General features: G+C 40.5%; 1 protein-coding gene across 4 annotated transcripts; it reads right to left on the bottom strand.

Moving 5' to 3' along the window:
- Positions 1-962: 962 nt before the first annotated feature.
- Positions 963-27,986, bottom strand: UPRT (uracil phosphoribosyltransferase homolog). 4 transcript variants are annotated; one of them, XM_036412629.2, is made up of 8 exons: positions 27,480-27,982; positions 19,795-19,837; positions 13,065-13,134; positions 12,374-12,430; positions 11,965-12,027; positions 4,295-4,456; positions 3,549-3,647; positions 963-1,227 (listed from the first exon to the last, which is right to left on the bottom strand). In XM_036412629.2, the coding sequence occupies exons 1-8, from the start codon at positions 27,854-27,856 to the stop codon at positions 1,121-1,123; spliced, it is 978 nt and encodes a 325-aa protein (XP_036268522.1). In that variant the 5' UTR covers positions 27,857-27,982; the 3' UTR covers positions 963-1,120. The 4 variants fall into 4 exon arrangements, with proteins under 4 accessions (XP_036268522.1, XP_036268524.1, XP_036268523.1 ...); XM_036412631.2 differs by lacking the exon at positions 3,549-3,647 and having other exon boundaries at positions 27,480-27,986; XM_036412630.2 differs by lacking the exon at positions 12,374-12,430 and having other exon boundaries at positions 27,480-27,979.

Raw genomic sequence — 27,986 nt, forward strand, 5'->3', positions numbered from 1 at the left:
GACATTCTTGGTTTGATCTATGTAAGTTAAAGTTACAAATGCAGGAAATGCCCCACCATTTTTGCACTGCAATACCCTACCAGCACTACATAGGATAGGAAATGAATTGGGAAGAACATAATGGCTTGACTGAAAATAAATAAATAAATAAATAAATTATATATATATATATATATATATATATATATATATATATATATATCTCCTATACAATAAAAGGCTAATATGCAAATTTACCAAACAGGGGAATGACTGGCCGCTATGATGCACACTGACCACCAGAGGGCATATGCTCAACACAGGAGCTGCCCCCTGGTGGTCAGTGCACTCCCACAGGGAAAGCGCCGCTCAGCCAGAAGTCAGGTTCATGGCTGGCGAGCACAGTGGCAGTGGCAGAAGCCTCTCTTGCCTCTGCAGCAGCACTAAGGATGTCCGACTGCAGGCTTAGGCCTGCTCCCCAGAAGGAGCAGACCTAAGCCAACAGTCGGACATTCCCCTAGAGCTCCTTGACTACAAGAGGGTACAGGTCAGGCTGAGGGACACCCCACCCCCCGAATACACGAATTTCATGCACTGGGCCCCTAGTATATATATCCTGGGTCTGCCAATTGAGTGAGGATATTAAGGAAATGTAAAATATAAGGAAGAATTTTTTTTCATCCTCTCTCAAGTTATCAGCATGGAAATTAATTAGTAGAGGAAGGTGAAAACAGCTACAAAAATGAAAACTCCCTAGAACTAAAAGCAAACTACACAAAATGCAAACTATACTGGGCCAAACAACTTATTCCCATTTGAGTTTATTTGTGGCTGCAAGAGAAGTTAATAAATTAGAGAACAGTTCAATGTACTGAGGGGTAAGCAATTGGCATAAAGTATTATTAAAATATTTTTCAAGAGTTGTGTGTGTTTCATTGTTGAAAATGGTGCTGACAGTCAAGAAAGAATCAAATAAAATAAAGAAACCTCAAATCTTTTCTTTTTACTATATCCACTTTCAAGTTACAAAACATCTTTAACACAATTTTCTCTGCCAGTTCTCAAGTGAATCAGTAAAACAGATAGAAACTCAAAATATAACTATAATATTACACAAGATAATTAACTTTACTTTAACAACTTAGTCAGTTCCAAAGTATTTCTGTCCAAAATGTGTAGGTGCAACAGGATGAACTTCAGTAGTTAAAATTGTGATATCTGGGAACTCTTGAATGATTGATTTGGCACCTTCAAAAAAATAAAAGGAAGAAAATTATTATTAATGCAGGATTTCTGGTAACATTAGTTCAAATTCAGGAATTTTACAGTCATTCATTAGGCCTCATATTGACAGAGGATTGAGAGCAATGACCTTCGAGTACCGAGTGAGATTTGGTCTCTTAGTTTTTAATGTCTGATATCTGAAAAGCTTTGATAATAGTCAGATTACACCTTCGCTCACTCACTAATAAATTCTTACAATCAATTATTTCATATCCATGATTTGAAAAATGTATTCCATTATAGCAACTTCCCCCCGAAGAGTCTTTTGTTTTGTTTTGTTTTTGTTTTGTTTAAAGGCAACTGGAATAAAAAAAAATAGTTCTTTTTGAAAGTAGGATGATATGTAGGCTGATGGTTTCTCAACTGGAACACTGTGAAAGAAGTGCAAAGACTTATGTCAGAGCAAGCTAGCTTTTAAGAAATTAGTATTCTAACTTTTGCTGGGCGGGTGGGGAATAGAAGAAGGGAGCAGGGAAAGAGAATAGCTAGTATCCCATTCAAACTAAAAAGCCATCGAAAGGCTGCCAAAGAATATGATTTTTTCATCTGTAATGTTAAAGAATAGTATAATATTGTAATGTATACTATTAGAACTAACACAGTTAAGTTTCTACAAAGGCAGACAACCCAATAATTATTTGGTTATCTCAATGTTTACAATGCCACCTGTGATATATAAAAAGATGACCAAACAAATTACTCCTTGTCACCATCAACATTTGAATTACAGATAATTTTTAAAATTATAAAACAGCAAAATAATCAACGGCCTACTGAATGTAGCCCTCCCAAAATGGATAATCTATAACCGATTCAGGGTTGGCTGAAACTTGGAACCTTTGGAAATGAGGAAATGCCCTAACTAGAAGTCATATATTTCTCTTTCTCTTCAATTATGAAGCAAATACAAATTCATTGTAGAACATTTTGAAAATAAAAGTTAAAAAATAAATCACTTAGAATCCTACCAACCTAAGATAACCACTATTAACATTGTATGTGCATTTTAAAATGAAAATTGAAATAATATTACACATCTGTCTAGCCTCTCTTGCTGAGGAAAGATTAGGTTCCATGTTAAATCTAAGTCTAATTTTGGTAGTCATAATAGTCATAATTTGTATTAGTCATCTCAGAACTTGGTAATAACATTTAACACTATTTTAATGCTGTTATTTTTTTATCTTGCTCTTACACATTCACCACATGGATTTTTTATGTCATTGTTTTTCAAAAACATGATTTTTTAAAAAATTTCTTTGATTAAGGTGTTACATGTGTGTCCGTATCCCCCCCCACTCATACTCTCAACTCCCTGTTGTCTGTGTACATTGGTAAAAACATGATTTAACATTTTCATAATATTGTATCATTTGAATATATATTTATTTAACCATTTCCTTATTGTAAGTCATTTACATATTTTCAAATTGTTTTCTTACATGCAATACTTCTATATGCATCTATGATTATATTATTAGGATATTTTCATAACTGTCCTAGATTGCATGGGGGGAAAAAGTAGGATCTTAAATTAGGCTTACCTTCCTCAAGAAATGGAGAACATATATTATAGTTTTCTCATGAGGCCCTTTGAGCAGAAGTTTAACTTTAAAAATTTATGCTCTGCTTCACACTGCAAAGCTTATTTAAGTAAGACCACAGGGTTATCTAGAAAATCTAATTTCTTGATATTTTGGAGCAGTTCTTGGGCTCATATGAGGAACCAGGAGATATAGAGATCTTTTGGCTATTTACAGGCTCTACCAGACAGAGCCCCTAGGAAAATAATCACAATCCCATTCCATGGGGTTAGTTCATACTTTTCCATTTGAATAACATTAGAATGGTGTAAAATAATATCACTAGGCTTACAGATAAGAAACGCAAGTTTTAACTACCAAAATTAGATTTAGATTTAATGTGGAGGCAAATAAATGTTTTATCAGGACAAGAGGCTGGACAGATGCATTCTTACCCACCCAACGACCATCTGGAGCCCAGCTACTACTTCATGCTAAACTTACCATGAGGAGCCGAAACCGGTTTGGCTTAGTGGATATAGCGTCGGCCTGCGAACTGAAAGGTCCCGGGTTCAATTCCGGTCAAGGGCATGTACCTTGGTTGTGGGTTGTGGGCACATCCCCAGTGGGGGGCGTGCAGGAAGCAGCTTATCAATGACTCTCTCTCTCATCAATGTTTCTAATTCTCTATTCCCCCTCTCTTCCTCTCTGTAAAGAATCAATAAAAAATATATTTTTAAAAAATAAAAAAAATAAACTTACCATGAGGAGTGGAGAACAGACTGAGTAGGATGATAACACTGGGTTGAACTCCATGTTCGATAAGCACCTTTACAGCTTCAATTACAGTATTTCCAGTGCCTAAAATAAATGACAACCAAATGAACTGTCAACTTTAACATTTTTTCTCAAAATGAATTTGATGCTTATTTAAAGTAAAGGCAGTTTAGTAATCTAACATAAGACATCACTAGGCAAAGTTTCATTATTTTTAATGATGGATATGAAACATACACTTTACAGTTTTCAAAGGCACAACAAGTCCAAAATTTATTCAGTATTTGAGATATCAAATATAACACCCATCCCAACCCCAGGAGACCATGCCATGATCTGAGTAAGCTTAGAAAACAAAATACAATGAGAAAAAAATTTACCTCCGAAGATGATAAATCCTTGAGAAAATCATTGCTATAACTCATTGGGCTAGAGAGGGGACATATTTCAATATATTTTCTGTGTTCTATATATTTTGCCTCATTAGATCCGTTGCTTCAATGTGTTCATTTTAAGAAAGAAGCTCTTTGGAACTAATAAAGTTTGACTAATGTATATTCTCTTATTACTCAATAAAAATTCTCCAGTGAACTGCCCAGGGCAACTCCAAATCTAAGTGAGAAAAAAACATTTAGAAACAGTTTTTGCCTTATAAATGGTACCCAGAAGGTAGGCACTAAATTGAATTTAAACTCTAACCAAAGGTTACTGATTTAACTCAAGCCACTCACTGAGAATTGGGTACATCAGAAGGACTTTTCTCCTATAAATGTCTGGAGGGAACTTGGCATAATATACTTTGGCTCTTTGTGTCTCCTCATCACTCTGAATCAGGATCTTTCCAATACGTATGGATCGACAGCAATCTCGTAAACCTTGTTCCATTGCCTCACCTTGAAGAAGATAATAAAAAAGGAAAGAAGAGGTTAGGGAAGATATAGTGAAAGTCCAAGAATAGGCCAAAGCAGAGTCTGTGACTGTTATTAACATAAAAAGGACATTGTCAAGACAGAAGAAATACTTCTTAAACTAACAGCTTTACTTCTGATATGTTTATATTTTATACTTAATGCAGGTCAATGAAACTAGAATAAGTTAGTTTTATTGCTGGTTTGAAAATTTTCTATGATTACAGGGGGGAAAAGTATCTTGTTAAGCTGCTCCCTGAGCTTTTCCAATATCAGGAACATTTTACTCTTATTACTTAAGGGAGCCTTAAAACCACCTAAACTTGTTACTTTCATCTAAAAAATATAAAAGGTTTATGGAAGAAAGAAGGCAACAGACCTAAGATCTCCTTTTAGATCAAGGTGGCATTAGGAGACATCATTCAGCAATGACTTTAGTGGCAAAGGTTTTGCTGACAATTAATGGAAAAAAAGTGCATTGTTCCCTCTCCCATGCCCTAGAGCAGTGTTTCCCAAGTGTGGTACGCATACCCCCAGTTTGCTGGGGCTATGCACTGTACCGTGCTTAGCTGCGCCTAATTCTACGTTCTCATGAGTACGAGGGGTACTCAGCGTTACGAAAATTATAGAAGGGGTACACATGTCAAAAGTTTGGGAAACACTGCCCTAGAGAACCACAATAAACAAACCAACCAACCAACTTGGAGCTATTCTGAGTCTGAATTCTTTTAAGGAAGTGTTTGCCAAAAGTCAATCACTGTCATACTACCTTCAAGATTTTAGGCTACAGCAGAATTCTACTTGTATTATTATTAACCTAATATTTTTCTTTAGGTTAATCATTTTGTTTGCATGTACTTTAAGAAGAAAGTTTATAATCACTGCTCTAAACATAGAAATAGTTTCTAACATATATGAAAATTGACCAGTAGCTCTTAAGGTTAAAAACAACTGTGTCTATGCATCACCCATGGTCATCTGGTATACACTAGGCATCCAAGGACCACGCTGCTGCCTTAAGGCAGGAGCTGGACTGAAACAGAAGAAATTGTAACTGAGAATTCCATATCCATTATCTTTACCATTATTAAAAGACTGAACAACATTATCCCAAATATCTTAATACAAGGAAGCTTAAACCTCCTACTTTAATTCAAGTATTCAGTTGTTCACAAATAGAAGGTTATAGCCAGAGGAAAAAAGGGCAAGTTTATATGTGGTGTTTTAAAAAAAAAAAATAATAATAATAGTCCACCTGTTTCCACTGCAAGCAAGTGGGGATTCCACTGTATCTTGTGGGGGGGGGAAATCAAATTGCTGAATAGAAATAATCATCCCCATGTAAGACATATAGGTTCCAATTACAGGCATGTGATTTCACTGCACAAAGGTTAGTTTATAAAGGTAATCAGCTGTAGTCAAACCACATACAACATTTATTAGATCAGCAAAAACTGTAAATACCTAGAGTTAATGACAGTTAGTCATTTTGCCTACATGGTCACATACTCATCTAATATAAAACTAAAATTACTAAACTGGTCATTCAGTCCAGCTCAAAAGAAATAAAAAACAGAAGAAAAAAAATTTCTCCAGCCAAGTATGCAAAGTTCTGTGGGTTTGAAACTGTACCATCATTCAAAAGTCTTCAAGCTGTTCTATTCTCTCCAACACAGCATTATCGCATCCTTCTATCCTCCCATCCTCCCCTGAATATTTGTTAAATCTTTATTGTTGAAAGTATTACAGATGCTTCACCTTCCCCCCTGCTTGCTCCCCACCACCTGGTCCCCACCCGACCCCGGGCCTTCAGCATCCTATTGTCTGTGTAAAAGGGCAATGCATATTTATATATATAAAAGGCCAAGTGACTGACCACTTGTCTAACTGTGTAACCGACCGGCGGGTACACATGATGCGCACTTTCAATTTAAAAATAAACATTGATTTGTGCATGCGCGATACATACAAGGCTCCCATCGATTTTTTTTTTAATTTCATTTTATTGTTTAAAGTATTACACATAATAGTACATACATCTCCTTTTATTCCCCATTGACCTTCCCCCAGCTTCCCCTATTCCCTGTCACATGCCCTCATCCCATTACCCCAGTGTCTTGTGTCCATTGGTTGTACTCATATGCATGCATACAAGTCCTTTGGTTGATCTCTTTTCCCACCTCTCCAACACTCCCCAGCCTTCCCGCTGTAATTTGACAGTCTGATCAATGCTTTACTGCCTCTGTATCTATCTTTTTGTTCACCAGATTATAATGTTCTTTATTTTCAATAAATGAGATCAGATTGTGTTTTTCTTTCATTGCCTGGCTTATTTCACTTAGCATAATGCTCTCCAGTTCCATCCATGCTACTGCAAATGGTAGGAATTCCTTGTTTTTATAGCAGCGTAGTATTCCATTGTGTAGAAGTACCATAGTTTTATAATCCACTTATCTGCTGATGGGCACTTAGGCTGTTTCCAAATCATAGCTATGGTGAATTGTGCTGCTAAGAACATAGGGGTGCATATATTCTTTGTGATTGGTGTTTCTAGTTTCTTGGGATATATTCCTAGAAGTGGGATTACTGGATCAAATTGGAGTTCCATTTTTACTTTCTTGAGGAAATGCCATACTGTTCACAGTGGCTGCACCAGTCTGCATTCCCACCAGCAGTGCACGAGGGTTTCTTTTTCTCCACATCCTTGCCAGCACTTGTCGTTTGTTGATTTGTTGATGATAGCCATTCTGACAGGTGAGATGGTAGTGCATTGTCATTTTGATTTGCATCTCTTGGATAATTAGTGACTTTGAGCATGTTTTCATGTGCCTCTTGGCCTTCCTTCTGTCTTCTTTAGAAAAGTTTCTATTTAGCTCAGTTGCCCATTATTTTTATTGGATCATTTATCTTCCTTTTATTAAGTTGTATGAGGTCCGTGTAAATGTTGAAGATTAAACCTTTATCAGTGATAATATTTGCAAATATTATCACTGATAAAGGTTTTTTTGTCGCTTTGTTGATGGTTCCTTTTGCTGTGCAAAAGCTTTTTATTTTAATGTAGTCCCATTTGTTTATTTTCTCTTTAGCTTCTATTGCTCTAGGAGCGGAATCCGTAAAGCAATTGCTTGGACATATGTCTGAGATTTCGCTGCCCGTGAATTCCTCTAGTATTTTTATGGTTTCCTGTCTCATATTTATGTCCTTTATCCATTTTGAGTTTATTTTTGTGTATGGTGTAAATTGGTGGTCTAGTTTCATTCTTTTGCATGTATCTGTCCAATTTTCCCAACACCATTTATTGAAGAGACTGTCTTGACACCATTGTATATTCATGCCTCCTTTGTCAAATATTAATTGAGCATAGTGGTTTGGGTCAATATCTGGGTTTTCTATTCCATTCTATTGGTCTATATGCCTCTTCTTGTGCCAATACCAGGCTGTTTTGAGAATAGTGGCTTTGTAATACAGCTTGAAATCTGGTATTGAGATCCCTCCTACTTTATTCTTCTTTCTCAGGATTGCTGTGGCTATTTGGGGTCTTTTTTTAAATTTTATTATTATTCCAGATGAATTTTTGGAGAGTTCTTTCTAGGTCTGTGAAACATGCCATTGGTATTTTAATAGGGAGTGCAGTGAATCTATAGATTGCTTTGGGTGGTACAGAAATTTTAACGATGTTGATTTTACCAATCCATGCACATGGTATGTTCTTCCATCTGTTTATATCTTCCTCTATCTCTTTTTTCAGTGTCCTGTAGTTTTTCACATATAGGTTTTTTTACCTCCTTAGTTAAGTTTATTCCTAGGTATTTTAATATTTTTGGTGTGGTGGCAAATGGGTTTGCTTTTTTAGCCTCTCTTACTTTATGTTCACTATTGGTGTATAGAAATGCCATAGATTTCTTGGCCTTAATTTTGTATCCTGCTAAATTGCCAAATTCATTCATTTTATTTTTTTAATATATTTTATTGATATTTTACAGAGAGGAAGAGAGAGGGATAGTTAGAAACATCGATGAAAGGATGTACCCGCAACCAAGGTACATGCCCTTGACCGGAATTGAACCCGGGACCTTTCAGTCCGCAGGCTGATGCTCTATCCACTGAGCCAAACCGGTCTCAGCAACCAAATTCATTTATTAAGTCTAATAGTTGTTTTTTTACAGAGTCTTTAGGGTTTTTTATGTACAATATCATGTCATCTGCGAATAAGGAGAGTTTCACTTCTTCTTTTCCAATTTGGATGCCTATTATTTCTTCTTGTCTGATTGCAATGGCTAATACTTCCAATACTAGGTGAAAGTGGGCATCCCTGGAGCCGAAGTTATGCAGTTGGGATGTCTGCAAGCAGTTATTCAAGCAGAGGAAATTCAGAATTTCTACTGTGGGGAAGCACACCCTTGTCTGTACAGAATCACACCCAGCAGGAGCTCCCAGGTGCTGCCTATGGAGTGGTGTGCCCTGGATGCCTGTGCAGCTGGAGATGCGCAAATGTGGGGTCCAGAGTTCTACCACTGGGGAGAGGGAAGATGCACTTACTGCTGTGGGAATGGTGCACCTTTGGAGGTGGAGGTCCCAGGATTTGCGGGTCTGTGGCTGGGGTAGCAGGATTTTGGCTTTAGTGGCTGCTGGGTCGCAAGCAGTGTGAAAGTCCTGACTGGATGGTGGTGCTCAGGAATTCCTAAAAAAGGCCTCTGTCCCCTTCAAGATGGCGTGGGCTCCGTGCCGGAGTCCTGCAGTCCAGGAGATGCCCCCACAGTGGTAGTCTCTCCTTATCTAAGAGAGCCTGGTCTGCCCACCCCTGCTGGTCCTGCGAGTTTTAACTGTCCCTTACTCACTCACACATGCAACACGCATCACACACTCTCCTCTCATACCCTCATTCACTCACTTCCTCTCCCTCACCTCTGTCCTGCCAGCCACCATCTTTTCAGTCCCAAATTAAAGTCCCATCGAATTTCTTAATAGTATTATTCCTTCAGGAATGCTGTGTCATAAATTAAAATTGAAAGTAGGTGCAATCATCATGCTACTGAATACTCTTAAGAATAAATAAGGTATGCCGAGACCGGTTTGGCTCAATGGATAGAGCGTCGGCTTGGGGACTGAAGGGTCCCGGGTTCGATTCCGGTCAAGGGCATGTACCTTGGTTGCGGGCACATCCCCAGTAGGGGGTGTGCAAGAGGCAGCTGATCGATGACTCTCTCTCATCGATGTTTCTAACTCTCTATTCATCTCCCTTCCTCTCTGTACAAAATCAATAAAATATATATTTTTTAAAAAGAATAAATGGGGTATTTGTAATGGTACTAGATTTATTATCAAGATTGCAACCTAACATAATCAAAGCTGAAGTATTAGCAGGATCTGCGGAAGGAGAGGTTGTTCTGATTCCAAGAATTTATTTATCCCCATCTGACACTAGCCTCCTATTTAAGTTAATTCAAAGACAGTTTCCTGTGATGCTAGCATTTGCAATGACTATTAATAAATCACAAGGACAAACTCTAGACAGAGTAGGAATATTTTTACCTGAACCTGTTTTTGGACATGGTCAGTTATATGCTGCTTTCTCTCGAGTTCGAAGAACATGAGATATTAAAGTTAAAGTTGTAAATACTTCATCACAAGGGAAATTAGTCAAGCACTCTGAAAGTGTTTTTACTCTTAATGTGGTATACAGGGAGATATTAGAATAGGTTTAATCAATTTTGTCATTGTTTTTATCAATGTTGTTTTTATATCATCTTTGTTGTTGTTATATCATGTTCTTATTGTTTCTTTATTAATCAATTTATATATTATTTTCATACTAGAGGCTCAGTACACAAGATTCATGCACTGGAAAAGGGGGTCCCTCAGCCTGCCCTGTGCCCTCTCTCAGCCCGGGACCCTTGCTCCTTACCACCCACCTATAGAAGAGGTGAGAGAGACTCCCACCACTGCTGTTGCACTGGCCAGCCATGAGCCCAGCTTCTGGATTAGCAGTGTTCCTCCTGCGGGAGTATGCTGACAACCAGGAGACAGCTCCTGCACTGAGATGTGCCCCCCACGTGGTCAGTGCGCATCACAGTGACCAGTCATTCTGCCATTTGGTCAATTTGCATATTAGCCTTTTATTATATAGGATACATTTTACTAATTTTCTTTCATCTTTAATACTTCTATTATACAGAAAGGGTGAATAGTGATATTAAAATATGTCTTCTAATTTTCTTTCAATGTGCATGAATCTGTGCACTGGGCCACTTGTAATGCATATAAGTTCTTAGGCTAATTTCTTCTCTTCCCCTTTTCCCCTTCCCTCTGAGATTTGTCACTCTTGTGTCATGTATTCATGCCTCTGATTCTATTTTATTCATCAGTTTAATGTGCTCATTAGATTCCACATATAAGTGAGATCATGCGATATTTTGTCTTTTTCTGACAGGCTTATTTTGCTTAGCATAATCATCTCTGGGTCATTTCATGCTATCTCAAAGGATAAGAGATGCTTCCTTTTAACAACTATATAGTATTCCATTGTATATTTTACTACAGGTGTGTGTCTATATGTGTGGTTTTTTTTTTTAAATTTACTGTATTCTTGAGAGTATTACAGATATCCCTCATTTCTCCACTGTGTCCCCCTCCACTCATCTCCCACCCCATTCCAGGCCTTCACCTATCTATTGTCTGTGTCCATGGGCTATGCATATATACATGTAAATTATTTGGTTAATCTCTTCCCACCCTGCCTTCCCCCTTACCTCTGAGATTCATCACAGTCTGTTCCATGTATTCATGCGTCTGGCTCTATTTTATTCATCACTTTATTATATTCATTAGATTCCATATATGATTGAGATCATGTAATACTTGTCCTTCTCTGACTGGCTTATTTTGCTTAGCATAATACTCTCCAGGTCCTTCCATGCTGTCTCAAAGAGTAAGAGATCTTTTTTTTTTTTTTTTTTTTTTTTTTTTTCTGCTGTGGTATATTTATACCATTGTATTCCATGGTGTAAATGCACCACAGTTTTTTATCCACTCATCTACTGATGAGCACTTGGGCTCTTTCCAGATCTTAGATATTACATATAAATAGTGCTGCTATGAACATAGGCATGCATATAAAATTTCTGATTGGTGTTTTGGAACTCTTAGGATATATTCCTGGAAATGAGATCACTGGGTCAAATAGCAGTTCAATTTTTAATTTTTGGAGGAAAATCCATATTGTTTTCTATAGTGGCTGCTGCACCAGTCTACATACCTACCAGCTGGCTTGCCCTTGGGGCAGGCCACTATGGAAGATGCTCTGCAGTTAAAATTAGCCAAACTCAGCAATACACAGGCCATGATTACAATGCACCATGAGGATAAAAAACACAGACACTGCGATTTAAGCTAAAGCATGCTTCAATTATGACAGAAAATCTCACTTCTCTCCTGGGAAACTGCAAGTGTTTGTATGCATGCAAATGGACAATATCACACATATGTGAACCTACCGCTTCTCATTATGCTGACGCCACAATTTCCCTTCTCAAATTTCACTCCTTCATACTTGTATCCTGTTGAAAATAAATCCAAAGAATGTATCTTTCATCATTGGAACAACCTACTTATTCTATAACGTCCCTATGATGTAAAGCAGATGGGTACTGAGCAACCCTTGTCCAGGCACACTATATAATGTCTTAGGTTCCCTGTGAAAGTAATGAGAAGATTCAAAAGTTTTTTTAGTTATTTAATTCTTCATGAGAAACCTGTGTGGAAAATTGGGGGAGGTGGACTTCGCCAAGTGGGAATAGGACATATGATATAGCATGATATTCACAAAAATATTCCTCAAATTGAATTCGAGAATCACTGCACTCCAAGAATGTTATAAACATCATCAATTCAACCAGCACCCACTGTGAGCCACACCAGAGAGCCTACTCATTCTGTCCCTTTTATGAGCCTCCATTCTGCCTTTAAAAGCAAAAGAAAGAGACTGAAATCATTACCAAGACATGTTCAACTCTTGGTCTCATCCTAAATCTGTTTCAATTATGCAGCAAGCTCATCTCCCAAATTAGTGTCAAACTTTGAATAGAACAGCTTCCATTACTTACTAAAAAAAAACAAATCAGAATTTTAAATCCCTGAAACAAGGATCTTTGGCTGCTTTCTATTTTAGTAGCACAAAGCACCTTCTCTAATTCTCATCATTTTTTGTTTTCTTTTTCTTTTTTACTTCTCATCCTTTTATTTGGAGTTTCAATGCCAAACCAGTACATCCATTTGCTTCCCCAAAGAGATGAAGATAAACTGCCAGCAATTCTTAACTTTGATCCCAATGAGCTGTCATCAAAGGTATCACCTGCATGCTGAAGAATATTTATTAACCTTTAACTTGAATTGACAAACAAGGCAGTAACAAAAAATCAGCCACATAAATTTCTTCAATAAATGTCTCTAGGTTTATTAAGTTGTTTAAAAAAATAGCTCCACTTGGACTCCACATTCTGCATACTAATTTATGCAGGCTGTTTTCTTTCCATTTCCCCCCCAATTCTAACTCAGAATTTTTATGAGAAAATATTACAGTAACAGCTGTGATTACCCGTTGGAGTGGTCACTGTGCATTCTTTATAAGGCAGCTGATTCAATCCCTCTTCCACAACAAGTCTGATCTAGAAAGTAAAAGAAAGAATAAGTTGAAAATCTGCTAACAATTTCCTGTTACCTGTTAGCATCCAGAACTGAACACTAGGCAAAATTCAGTAACACAGTAGGCAAGGAATTAGCTTACGGAGGAAGAAAGGGGTCCCCCATTGTATCTGATATAGAGATAGATCCAAATGCCAGGCTGCTTGTTAGTCAGTATTCAACCCTGGTTAGGCACCTGATTGCCCAAAAGTAAAAAGGCTCAAGTATGCCTTATGATTCTCATTCAGTCAGTTCAAGCTATTTTAAAAGAGATGCAAAATTACAGAAGTGAGAAGAGTTATGGCAGACAGCCTTGGAAGTAATAAACTCGTTACTCTGGAAATAGTGCCAAGAGAGAACGTGTTTGCCTTGTTCAGTATTCTGAAATTGTTCAATTAGATTGTTTTTTAACTAGGCCCACCAGAACCCAAAGAAATCCTGAAATTTCTTAAGAAATAAATGAGTGGATAGGGTTAAACTGTGCCAGGCCAGCACAGCCAAGGGTTCGGTGATCCTGGCGGGGGGGGGGGGGGGGGGAACCTGCCTGGCTGAGGCCACAGAGAGAGATCCAGCCAGCAAGCTGAGGCTTTATTTTATAGTTAGGGGAAAAAACAAGGTAGTGGCCAACATAAGTTACAATGTTCTTGTGAGTTTCACTCGTTTTGGCAGCACTTGCTGCACCTCCCACAGCCCATTAGCTACCCAGGAAGGATCTAGGGAGTGTCATCAAGTCAAGCTTAATTATGCTAAGAGGGCTGTGCCCTCTAAGCTGGGACTTGTTTGTGGCTTTGCCAACAGGTCAGTCCAAGGCTTAACCCTATAGCTGCTCCCTACATTAAGCCAGTGAGTGGTAGGAAGCGGTTGGATGCATCGGGGCTTGTCAGCTAAACAATAAAGGCTCCTAGTGATCTTAATGTGTGGAATACAGGAAAGAATCCATCAGAACTATAAGAAACAGATATGATATTTCTTCCTATAACAAACACCTGGAGTCTACTACCACATTTTCTACAATCAATATTACACTATTGGTTAAGAATCAGGAACAGCTAGTAGAAATGCAGGCCCATGCTGTGCTGTCACAACACAACACCTTATTGTTGCCAATAAAAGTATCAATGCTAAATGGCCAGCACTTTGTCAGTCTGCAGCACCACACAGAATGTCCAGGAACCTCATAAATACTGTGTGTGTGCTCACTCACTTCTAACCATCAACTTCTGTGGAGGTTAATGTTTCTTATGAGCAAACTAGTGGCCCAGTGCACAAATTCGTGCACATTGAAAGAAAATTAATTACAGGAAATATGTTAATATCGCTATTCACCATTTATAATAGAAGTATAAGCCAAACTCATGATCAACAATGACAGATGGAAACACATGTGTTCAATAGGCACCAGTGAGAGCTTTATATGTATCTCACATGTGTGAGTCAACTTAGCCATATATGTATATATATATATTAGAGGCTCAGTGCATGAAATTTGTGAACTGGAGCGGGGGGGAGGGGGGGGTCCCTCAGCCTAGCCTGCACCATCTCCAATCCAAGACCCCTCAAGGGATGTCCTGGGGATTGGACATAAACCAGCAGTCTGACATCCCTCTCACATTCTGGGACCACTGGCTTCTAACTGCTCACCTGTCTGCCTGCCTGATTGCCCCTAACTTCGCCCTCTGCTGGCCTGATCACCCACAACTGCACCCACAGCCGGTCTAGTCACTCCAAACTGGCACCCCCACTGGCCTGGTCACCCCTTACTGCCCCCCCCCCCAGCCCCGCTGGCCTGGTTGCCCCCAACTGCTTCTCCTGCCAGCCTGGTCACCCCTAACTGCCCCCTCTGCTGGCCTGGTCGCCCCTTACTGACCGCCCCCCCCACCAGCCTGGTTGACCCCAACTGGCCCCTCTGCAGTCCTTGTAGCCCCCTCACTGCCCCCCTTCCACACTGGTTGTCTCCACTGTCCCCCCTGCTGCCTGGTCATCCCACACAGCCTGCTGTTCGGTCGTTTGGTCACACCTCACTAACCTCTCCCCCCCCCCCCACCCGTTTGCCTGGTTGCCCCTGCTGCTCGGTCGCTCAGTAACCCTTCAATAAACCTCCTGCCAACCTGGTCATCCCACACAGCCTGCTGTTCATTCATTTGGTCACCACTCACAGCCCCCACTGCTGGCCTGGTTGCCCCACACAGCCTGCTGTTCCGTTGTGTGAGGGCATCCTAACAAATTTGCATATTATCCTTTAATTAGTATAGAGGCCCAGTGCATGAAATTATGCACAGGTGGGGTCTGGGGGGCCCACTCCAATGGGGGCCCATCGGGCAGACCCGGCCATAGGGTCTAATGCTGGAAGCTTTAGCTTCCCTCCAGCTGAATCTAATTATACTTTAAGTATGGCCAAAAGAAACCCATAACAAAACTGTTTTGCATTTCACATGCCATTAGATGAAGTTGTATATGTGTTATTTGCAAACATATATCAAGATGGATGATGGCCCTTGAATGATTTTTGCATTCTTCCCGGGGCTCTGCCCTCAGTTTCCCGATATGATCTTCATGTCTGTTTGTTTAAAAGTTTTCCTGTTTTTGAATGTGCCTACACTTCACTATTGCTCCTGGAAGCCTGAGGGTCCTCTACGTTGCCCCTTTTAAAAAGAGATTGAAAGCTCACCTAATCTGCAAGGCACCACACTTTCATAAAATCCCCACCCAGCTTCTCTATATTCCTCAGCAAAGAGCAGCCATCCCGTTAATGCTTTGGTCGAATTTTTTGATAACTTGGAAGATCTTCTGGAGAAGCAGGCCATAGAGGGAGAATTCCAACCTGGGCTACAGTATGAGAAGAGCCCTCTAAAGGCTCTGGTTTGGAACAGAAGGGACTGATAATTATTTCCTTGTACTTTCACTAAATGTACATGCACCAGGGAGCCAGACAGTCATTTAGGGGTGTTGGGGTCGGGACCAGGTGGGGCGAAGGGCTGCGGTTGGCTTGCCAGCCAGCCTCACCCCTGATCAGGGTGGAGGGGCCCACTGTGGGGTGGGGCCGGCTGGTCATTCTGCAGTTCAGTTGCTGGGCTTTTACTACATAGGACCAGCCTGCACCGTCTCCAATTGGGGGCACCTTGGGGGATGTCCAAATGCCAGTTTAAGAAATCTGGGACTGCTGGCTCCTAACTGCTCACCTACCTGCCTGCCTGGTCACCCCTAACTGCCTCTGCCTTCCAGCCTGATCACCCCTAACTGCCCTCCCCTGCTGGCCTACTTGCCCCTAACTTCCCTCCCCTGCCAGCGTGGTTACCACCAACTGCCCTCCCCTCCCAGTCTGGTTGCCCCCAACTGCCCTCACTTGCTGTCCTGATCTCACCTCCAACTGCCCTCCCCTACCAGCCTGATCTTGCCCCCAACTGCCCACCCCTGCTGGCATGATCTCACCCCAATGTTCCTCCCATGCCAGCCTAATCTCATCACCAATTACCCTCCTCTCCCAGCCTGGTTGCCCTCAATTATCCTATCCTGAAGCCCTGATCTCACCCCCAACTTCCCTCCTCTGCTGGCCAATTTGGTTCTGATTGATCGGTTTCTATGACAATCAGCATCAAAAGCTCTGCCTCCTAGGCAGCCATTGGTTCATCACAGCGTCCACATTTGGTTCTGATTGGTCGGTTCCTATGCCACTCAGCTTCTCGGGGCCTATCCACCTGGCCTGATCAAAAGGTGGGGCTGATCAGAAGAGAAATGGAGGCATGTCTGCTGGCCAAATTGGGAGAAAAAGAGAGAAGCAAACACTGATCAAAAGCTGCCACAGAGGTAATGGATCAGTCCCTGCTTCTCTCTTCAGGCCTCTCTCTGGCCCTGATTCGCAGCCCCATCAGCAATCAGTGCTGGGGCACCACGCCTGCAGCGGAAGCAGTCTGTGCTAACTGCAGGACTGATTTCTGGTTGGACGAGCCTTCGTCATTACTGGTCATTACCACCCCGAGTTTTTATATATTATGATAGAATAAACTTGCTTAAGTAGACCTGTGTTCTGACATAACTAAACTTTTCCCAGCCCATGAAGCACCCCAACTTCTCTTTCAGGTAATTGTAAACAACACAGCAGTAAATATCAACACGAAACACATTACTATTGTAGATCATGCAGGGAGGAAAAAGGGTCAAATATTTAACTGCAGCAGTGTTTGAATATATTCTGCACAGAGAGAAAAACTGAAATCATTTTCAAGGTATACCATTTCTTACTTCTTTTTAAATGTTATTTTATTGTTTAATGTATTACAAATAGTAGTACATATGTCTTTTTTATCCCCCATTGACTTAGCCCTGGCCTCCACAACCCCCAGCACATGCCCTCATACCACTACCACCACCACCACCCGTGTCTTGCGTCCATTGGTTATGCTTATATGCATGCATACAAGTCCTTCGATTGCTTATGGGGTCAAATGGAAGTTCCATTTTTAACTGTTTCAGGAAACTCCATACTGTTCTCCACAGTGGCTGCACCAGTCTGCATTCCTACCAGCAGCGCATGAGGGTTCCTTTTTCTCCACACCCTCTCCAGCACTTGTCCTTTGTTAATTTGATGATAATCATTCTGACAGGTGTGAGATGGTACCTCACTGTTGTTTTGATTTGCATCTCTTGGATAATTAGTGACTTTGAGTATGTTTTCATATTTCTCCTAGTATGTGATTTATAATAACCACAAACTTAACTCCTATTTTCTGTAGAAAAAGGATATAAGGAAATAAGAAAGAAAAAAGGGGAAAAAGGAAGGAAGGAAGGAAGGAAGGGAGGGAAGTAGAGAAGGAAAGAGGGAAGGAAGGAAGAAGGAAAGAAGGAAGGGAGGGAGGGAGGGAAAGAGAAAGCATTTTCTACCAATGAATACCAGGACCTTCGATTTCCCCACAGCAGCCACGGGCACATGTTGCTTTCTCCTTGGACCTGTTCCTTTAGTTTGATAAAAGCATAATGACATAATGACCTGTCACTTCAGGAATGTCAATTACATTTATCTTGATGAAATTTAAGGGTTGTTACTGCCCTTACAAACTCAAATAATTGTAAACAGAAGTTGCCTCTGAACTAAGAATCTTTAAAGCCAAAAGTAAATAGTTGTCTACATTCTTTTGAAATAAAGATTTTCCTAGGAAAAATGTAAATGAAAATTAATAAACTACTTTTATCTCTTTCCCAAATGAAATACTGACAATAATATTTAGATTGCAAACTCTATGAGAGCAGGGACCATGTGTCTGTGTTCTTTACTGCTGAGAGATTCCAGGATGGTGAAGAATTAAGTGGAAGCTACACTGACCTTCTCCCAGGACCAAACTGGAATTACAACTAAAATATTGCCGGCACCGGTTTGGCTCAGTGGATAGAGCGTCGGCCTGCGGACTGAAAGGTCCCGGGTTCGATTCCGGTCAAGGGCATGTGCCTTGATTGCGGGCACATCCCCGGTGGGGGGTGTGCAAGAGGCAGCTGATCGATGATTCTCTCTCATCGATGTTTCTAACTCTCTATCCCTCACTCTTCCTCTCTGTGAAAAATCAATAAAATGTATTTAATAATATATATATATATATATATATATATATATATATATATATAAATATAAATATAAATATATATAAAAATCATCCTGAATAACCAACTGAAGTCTAGCTGGAGAGAAGCCTTGTATTCTTTACTACTGAATCTCCTCCCCCAGCAACACAGCCTCGCACAGTGCCTGACTTACAGGAGTTCAATATATATTTCAGGAATGGTTGAATATTAATAACAAAATGTGTCAACTTCATTGTAATCACTGAGAAACACAAGAAGGAAACACAGTATTTACCCTGAAGACAACACAATCTGGTTTGAGATCCTCTCACATCACACTAGCTAAACAGAATTGAGCTTGGTCATCCCTTAACAGAAAGTCCCTGAGGAAATCGTAGATAGTCCAACTTAATATTTCATATGTGAGGATAGTACAGAAAAAAAGAGGCTAAATAAATTCCTCCCATGTAAACTAAAACAGTTATTAATTTTTTTGCATTAGATGGATATCACAGGGTAACTAGCTACTAGGTCTCCTTACATCTTTGGTTTTCTTTTAATGTACTTCACTTTACTGCCCTAAGATGAGGCATTTAAGGGTTACTTATGAGAAAGTTACCAAGATCAATTTTAAAGGTAGGAGTACCTGAGAGCTATAGAAAATGATTTTTTAAAATATATTTTATTGATTTTTTTTTACAGAGAGGGAGGGAGAGGGATAGGGAGCTAGAAACATCGATCAGCTGCCTCCTGCACACCCACAACCAGAGATGTGCCCACAACTGAGGTACATGCCCTTGACCGGAATCAAACCCGGAACCCTTCAGTCCACAGGCCGACGCTCTATCCACTGAGCCAAACTGGTTTTGGTAAAAATGATTTTTATGGAAAATGCCTTGAGGTGAAAGGTATTGAGACATAGTTTTAATACAACAGTAAAAACAACACTTCAGAAGTCTAGCAAGATGATGGTTAATTGGTACAATCTCTTTCACCCCCAGATTGCTATAATTAGAAAAAGAAACAAAAACCTTTGGCCTACTATGGTTATATCACTAGGAACAATGAAATGAAAATAGAAAATTTCCACCTACCAAACGATCCGCAGAAAACATGAAGTCCCCTCTACTCGCTGTCCTAAAAAAAAAAAAAAAAATAGTGAAAGTTTTAGTCTAGATTAGAGCTTTAAAGTAAAATATTACTCATCACATATAATAACACTGATATTATGACCTATCCTATATAATAAAAGGCCAGCAACCATAACGGCCTAACAACAAGAACGACAGATCAACTAGTTGCTAAGAGATGAATTGACCACTTCTCGGTCCCTCCCCCCAGCCCATCGATCAGCTGCCTCCTGCACACCCTGATTGATGTATGGCCAATGGGGAACCATGGGGAACTACTGTGGGTGGTGGCAGGGTGGGACTGGTGAGCGGGCAGAAGGCAGACCTTTTAGTCCCTTCCCCCAACCCGCAGGCTCTGATCTGTGGATGGCAAACAGAACCACAGGGAACTGGGGTCTGGTGAGAGGGCAGAAGATGGCCCTGATCGCAGGCTAGGTATAGGGACCCTGGCCTTTTATTTGGGCCTTTAGTTACATAATAGAAGCTTAAAAGTTTACATGTACAGACATTATTAAGGCAAGTTATTTTTTCACTAGGATACAGGAGCTTAAATGGAGTGATTTTATAAGTATAATTAAGAATACTTTATTTGATATCAACATTAGAGTTAGGAATTGGAAAGATTATGTAGTTGCCCACTGAGCTGCTCAAATATGTTATTCAGATGAACAAGATGGAAGCAAACCCACACAAGAGAAAACCTTTGTAGTTACGAAAATCAGGTTCTCACCTTCCATCTACCTTGCCATATTATCAAGATAAAGAACCTATCTACTTTATCTCTAATCCTTTTTGGAATGAGAATGGTACAAACAAATAAACCCTATACAATTGCCATTGCTTTCAAGAATGCATAACCGGCCGAAACCGGTTTGGCTCAGTGGTAGAGCTTCGGTCTGCGGACTGAAAGGTCCCAGGTTCGATTCCGGTCAAGGGCATGTACCTTGGTTGCGGGCACATCCCCGGTAGGGGGTGTGCAGGAGGCAGCTGGTTGATGTTTCTCATCGATGTTTCTAACTCTCCCTCTCCCTTCCTCTCTGTAAAAAATCAATAAAATATATTTAAAAAAAAAGAATGCATAACCGAATTTCTAAGATATCTTTTTTTTTAAATATATTTTATTGATTTTGTACAGAGAGGAAGGGAGAGAGATAGAGAGTTAGAAACATCGATGAGAGAGAGTCATCGATCAGTTGCCTCTTGCACACCCCCTACTGGGGATATGCCCGCAACCAAGGTACATGCCCTTGACCGGAATCGAACCCGGGACCTTTCAGTCCCCAAGCCGACGCTTTATCCATTGAGCCAAACCGGTTTCGGCTCTAAGATATCTTTCTCAAATTATTGACAATTTGTTCTTTTTGCCTATTTTCAATCAAATAATTTGTTCCCTAGACTTTCTGACATTTTCCTGTCCATTTTTTTTTTTCTGGTCAATCCTTGCATACCCTGAGGTATCCAAGTAATAATAATCCCAAACTGCACCTACCCACAAGCTGTTAACCAGTCAAAAAATAAAATGTTAAAAGGCTGGCAATTTTTTCCTGTACATAAAAACTGAGTATTATTCCTCCTTCTCCCATACAAGTTAAATGACTCAACTGAACAGACTGAGATGCAGTTTATGTATTTAAAAATCTCGGTCTGCCTATACATAGCATACCTAAAACATTCCCTAACACAGCATCAAAAAGACATATGCAAACATATATTATCTCAGTATACCATTAATTATGACTTTTTTCAAATGCATATGCACATTAATGGTATACTAAGATAAAATGTTTACATAAGCAATTTTTTTCCTTGTATTCACTTTCTCTGACATGAAAAATTAATGAAATATTCCTGATACAAATGGCATTGGGTTTATTAGAATAGAGCTCTATCACCTTATGGGTATTAATGAAACAGGAAATCAAAACAGATTAGATATATTAGAATATAGCTTTTAGGACAACCAAGATGGCAACATAAGGTATACATCTGTACGTGCTCCCTCTCACAGCCACACCAAAACTACAACTAAAAGACAAAACGACTATCACCCAGACCCACAAGAAAGCTGGTGGAGTAGAAGTTCTACAACTAGAAGGAAAGAAAGAAGCTCACTGAGACTATATAGGAGGTGCTGAGGCTCGGAAAAGCAGACGTATGGAGGTGCGCACGAATCGGGCTGGTGACTGGGTGCACTGTTTTTTTGTTTTGTTTTTTCAATTGGAAGGGAGACACAAGCTCCCAACTGCTCTGGAACTCCAGTTTCTGGTGAGACTCTGGGGAACCAGACTCCTAAGGGGAGAAACTGGACTGTCTAGCACTGGGCCAAAAAGTGAGGGTGGATTTCTCACAGAGGTGCATGTAAGAATCATTGTTTACTGCCATGGGATGTGGGATGCAGACGTGGAACCTCAGAGATGAAGAGATGGCTGACTGGCAGCCATCGCTGTTTGCCACGCCCTAGTGTTTCCCTACCCCACCCAAGTCACAAACCCTTCCAAACTGTGCGGAGCAGCTTTTGAATACAAATGGCCTGCCCTTTCGCAGCTTAACCTAACAAATTGCACCTGGATCAGACAGCACCAAAATTTCCAAACCCCAAGCAAAGAGGAGAAATCTGCAGATTTTGCTGTAGCTCCTGCTGGGTGGCCTCAGACAGTAGCTGACTTGCAACTCCTTGGAGATCCAGGAGCCAGTGTACCTAAAGGTCACTGTGAGAGGACACCAGATTTCAACTCCTCACATACATAAGTGACACACTCAAGAGGCAGGCTCAGTGAGCACCAAAGCCCCACCCCACGTCCTGAAGCAAGTCCTATCCCATTAGGGTGTCTCCAGCACAGCAGTTCTTCCATTATACACACAGCTAATCCTCACAGCCAATTGGCCTGGAGATCAATTCCTACCAGCGTACCAACAGCGATCAAGGCTTAACTACAACAAGACTGTGCACCCAGCCCACAAAGGGGTGCACCAAGAGTGTCCACCTCAGGTGATTGGGGAGGCTGAGACACTGGGCCCTACTGCTCACCTACCAACAAAGCCACTCCATCAACACAGGGAAGCAGCCAAATTGCAGAGATAAAGAAACAGGTCACAAATGAAATAATTGGAGGATAGAAAACTACTGGATATAGAGTCCAAAACCACAGTTATAAGGGTACTCAAGAATCTTCTAGAAACCGCCGAGAAACTTAGCTAAGGAACCTAGTGAGACCTTCAAGGACCTTAATGAGAATGCCAAAAAATGGAAAATGACCAGTCAGAAATTAAGCATACACTGTCTGAAATAAAGAATAATATACAGAGATCCAACAGTAGACTAGAGGACCCCAAGAATCAAACCAAAGATCTGAATATGAGGAAGCAAAAAATACCCATCAAGAAAAACAAAAACAAAAAGAATCCAAAAATATGAAGACAGTGTAAGGAGCCTCTGGTACAACTTCAAGCGTACTAACATCCAAAGTTCCTCTTACCACAGGTACGCTACACAAACAGGTACACTACACAAATTAAAGGGGATGAAGCAGGTCTTTTTAATGTTGGGGGGGTGCCAAATTTGAAGATAAAAGCAAAAGAGGTCTCTATTAACAGATTTAACAAAAACAAAACTAAAACACTGTCTGCAGCCTAAGCAACTAAGCATCAATTAATTATAAAAAATCATAGTGTGTTTTTCCTTACTATATCATAGCATGATAAAAATTATCTAGAATCTCTCAGTGTGTTTTTTAAATAAAAATGTGAGTTGTATGTACAATTTAATTTATTTTACTATCTCCTGGAAGCTCAAGAAACCAGCACTTATGGATGCAATCAGAACCATGCACAAATCCAAATGTGAAATCTTGAAATGCCTTAAATGTGCACAGCTCTTCACTGTTTATAACAAATATTCAGATAGTAAAATATCCTTTAGCCTTCCAGGAACCCCATGAAACACTGCCAACATCCTCATTTTACAAATGATAAAGTTGAAGCACAGAGATGCTAAACATCTTGCCTAAGATCACTATGGATACTGATGTCCCCTTCCAAACTCGGGGAAAAAAATGTTTCCCTTACACCTAGGCTTACTATACTACCCGGGCTTTTCTAAGTAATGCAATAAAATCAGGTACTGATATTGTCATATATGAATGCTGAATGTCATGCCCTCTCCAAGTTCTACGGCAATGCTTTACTCTTACATTCTCATGTAAAAATCTAATGCAATCTAAGGAACCCTTTCACATAAAAAAAAGACACAAGTGCAAAAGTTCATAGCAGGGTTATTCATGAAAACCAAAGCGTGGAAACCAGCCAAATGTCCATCACTTAATGAATGGATTAAAAAATTGTTATAGCCGAAACTGGTTCGGCTCAGTGGATAGAGGGTCGGCCTGCAGACTGAAAGGTCCCAGGTTCGATTCCGGTCAAGGGCATGTACCTTGGTTGTGGGCACATCCCCAGTAGAGGGTGTGCAGGAGACAGCTGATTGATGTTTCTCTCGCATCGATGTTTCTAACTATCTCTCCCTTCCTCTCTGTAAAAAATCAATATATTTTTAAAAATTGTTACCGTATTTTTCGGACCATAAGACGCACTTTTTTTCCCCCAGAAGTGGGGGGAAAAAGTCCCTGCGTCTTATGGTCCAAAAATAGCCTACACATATACTTAAAAAAAAAAGTTTTTTTACTTGCCCGGCTCTGTGTGGTCTCTGTGTGCTTGCCCGGCTCTAAAATGGTTCTAAATGCTGCTGTTTACTTTACAGGGTTGATTACATGTGTTTATGACTGTGATGTTGGGTTTTAATGCACATAAAATATTTTAGGACACTATTTGTTTCAGAATCTTTTTTTCTTCATTTCCCTTCTCTAAAAACTGGTGCGTCTTATGGTCCGGTGAGTCTTATGGTCCAAAAAATACGGTATATATCCATAACATGGAATATCATTCAGCCAAAAAAAGGAATGGGATACTGACACAGCATGAATAATCCTTGAAAACATTATGCTAAATAGGAAAAAAAAACGAGTCATAAAACATCACATGTTGTATGATTCCACTTGTATGAAATGTCCAGAATAGGCAAATCAATAGTCATAAAGTAGTCTAGAGCTTCCGGTGGATTGGGAAGAAATGGGTGCTGAATGCTCATGAGTATGAGGTTTCTTGTCGGAGTGATGAAAATGTTCTAAAATTGATTGTGTGATGGCTGCACAGCCATGAATATTCTAGAAAGTCACTGAATTGTACACTTTAAACAGTGTATGATATGGAATGTGAATTATATATCGATAAATATTTTATTTTTAAAAATGCACATACAAGCCGGGACCGGTTTGGCTCAATGGATAGAGCATTGGCTTGGGGACTGAAGGGTCCCGGGTTCGATTCCGGTCAAGGGCATGTACCTTGGTTGCGGGCATATCCCCGGTAGGGGGTGTGCAAGAGGCAGCTGATCGATGACTCTCTCTCATCGATGTTTCTAACTCTCTATCTCTCTCCCTTCCTCTCTGTATAAAATCAATAAAATATATTTTTTTTTAAAATGCACATACAAGTAATATTTCCCAGATAATTTTGGAAGGTTTACTAAAGCCCCTAAGCCCATCCAGAGATGCAGAGGGAGTCAAAACTCAAGGCCAGCAACACTTGCTCTGTAGAAACAAGAATCATCATCCTATTTTCTTTGTTTTACAGTTAATTTTATTTCAGTTTGCCCCACCACAACTACCAAGTTTATGTGTCCTAGATTTTAAATCTATTAAATCACATGATCACAGGTTTTAAATATGGATTCATTAAAAACAAATAGTATAGTTTTATAACTACAATTTTTAAGAGCTTTATAAAGAACCTTTAGTAATCAAGTATCTATTATTTACAAGGCATAGTTGGAGTCCAAATATGTAAAAGATACATTTTTTTGGTCCTCGAGGAGCTTAAAATCTAAAAGGTGAGATAAGATCAATACACAAATAACAATATACAAAATAGTAAGTGAATTTAAAAGGTCAGGGAAAACAGCAGAGGAAGAATGATTAAAGGAAAGCTTCTTGGCAGAGGTGGACATTTAATGCTGGATTTGACCCTGAAGAACAGATAGAATTTGAACATGCAGAGGAGTAGAAAGAATTTCAGATGAAGGTAGAAGCCTACCTATATGGTAGGCCCTCAGAAACCAAAGAGAATTGCTGAGTTGGGCAGTTATCTAATCAAAGTGTAATATTAATAAGGTTGATTGCTCCGTAATGTGTGGATGCATGTGGAAAAGAGAAAAACTGGATCAGGGAAACAAATTAGAAGCCTATTTCAATAGTATTAAGAAAAGGTTACTAGTTTGATTTAGGGAATGATGTCCTAACTCAGTAGTCATTTATTTTTTATTTTATATATATATATATTATTTATTTTTTACAGAGTGGAAGGTAGGGAGAAGGATAGAGAGCTAGAAACATCAATGAGAGAGGAACATCGACTGGCTGCCTCCTGCACACCCCCTATTGGGGATGTGCCCACAACCAATGTACATGCCCTTGACCGGAATCGAACCCAGGACCTCTCAGTCCGCAGGCCGATGCTCTATCCACTGAGCCAAACCGGTTTCGGCTCAGTAGTCATTTTAAAAGATCAAAGCATCCACCAAAAAATTAATTTTCAGACATGCAGTACATACTCGTCTAAAGTTCTGCCAATATAGAAGTCAGCTATAGTTCCATCATGGTGCATATGACCCTTGAGAAACCCCATCTACAACATAAGTTTTGAGATTTCAAAGTAGCATTTAAAAAATATATATTTTATTGATATTTTACAGAGAGGAAGGGAGAGACATAGAGAGCCAGAAACGTCGATGAGAGAGAAACATCAACCAGTTGCCTCTTGCACACCCCCTACCGGGGATGTGCCCACAACCAAGGTACATGCCCTTGACCGGAATCGAACCCGGGACCTCTCAGTCCGCAGACTGCTGCTCTATCCACTGAGCCAAACCGGTTTCGGCTCAAAGTAGCATTTAACATGAAGTTTTTACTACCTTAGCTTGTGAGATTAGGAAGAGCACCAAAGGCTCCTTTCCTCCATTAATTGTACAGGAAACAGTTGATATTCTAGAAGTTTACAGTAAAACAATCCTGATAAGAGTTGGATTACAAGTTTGCACATGACCAAGTAAACCTTAACCCCAAGACTAAAAGACAGAATGGCATCTGTAATAGCAAATCCCAAAGGGACAGATGGCCTTGTTGAGCACAACATAATTTCCCTGAAATGGTTTTATTTCTATTGTGAGCCTGAGGTGATGGCAGGTAGCTCATAACTTCAGGTAGTTTTATAGATTTACCAGGTAGAAGGCACCGGACAAATAGCATAGGCGCGTTTACCTGCCTGAAATGGGTTCCTCATTGCTCAGAAGAGACAAAGAGAAAGCAGGAGGCTACCTACTAGGTTTCTTTCCTCGGGAAACACAAAGCGAGGTCAAACACTGGGACTAGGAAAAAGAGGGTAGGGGTCATGAGAGCCCTTCAAAGAAAAAGCCCGGCCCAGAGCTCCACAAGCCAGTTTCCCCAGGCCCAGAAAATGAACCCTGAGCCCTTTTCCTCCTAATTCCCGCCCACCTCCAGAGAGACCCTCCAACTCCCTCTCCCCTTCAGCTCTTGGCTCACTTGTCCCTGATGATGGTCTGCAGCTCCCGGATCTGCTCATTCATAGGCAGCAGCTTAAGCTGAGCCCCAATCTGCGAGGAGAGTTGGCTGTCCCTTAGGAGGGAGTCGCCGGCCAATGCGTCACAGTTGCCACTGCCACACTTGTGCTCCGGGTTGAGGCTGGCGCTGCTGCAGGCCTGAGGGCTCCCCTCCCCCAATACACTAGACTGGGCAGGACTGGAGAGGAGAGCCGGTTTGGCCTTGGGGGTGTTGTTTCCCACCACATAATCTGGGATCAGGTCGCCGGGTCGCCGCGGCTCAGGGCTTGGGGCAGAGGCAGAGTTTACTTGTTGGTTGTGACAGGGCATGGAGTCCGGACACCGTAATTCCGTGGCCATACACCAACCCCGCAGCGACCAACACTTAAGAATAAAGGAGAACAGGGAGAAAGGGTGCGTGCTCACGAGCTCTCCGGACCACCTCCTAGGAATTTCTAGCCTCCTTGCCCTCTCACCCCCTAGACTTCCT

Source organism: Pipistrellus kuhlii, unplaced genomic scaffold (genome assembly GCF_014108245.1).
Source record: "Pipistrellus kuhlii isolate mPipKuh1 unplaced genomic scaffold, mPipKuh1.p scaffold_m20_p_46, whole genome shotgun sequence".
NCBI classification, from domain to species: Eukaryota; Metazoa; Chordata; class Mammalia; order Chiroptera; family Vespertilionidae; genus Pipistrellus; species Pipistrellus kuhlii.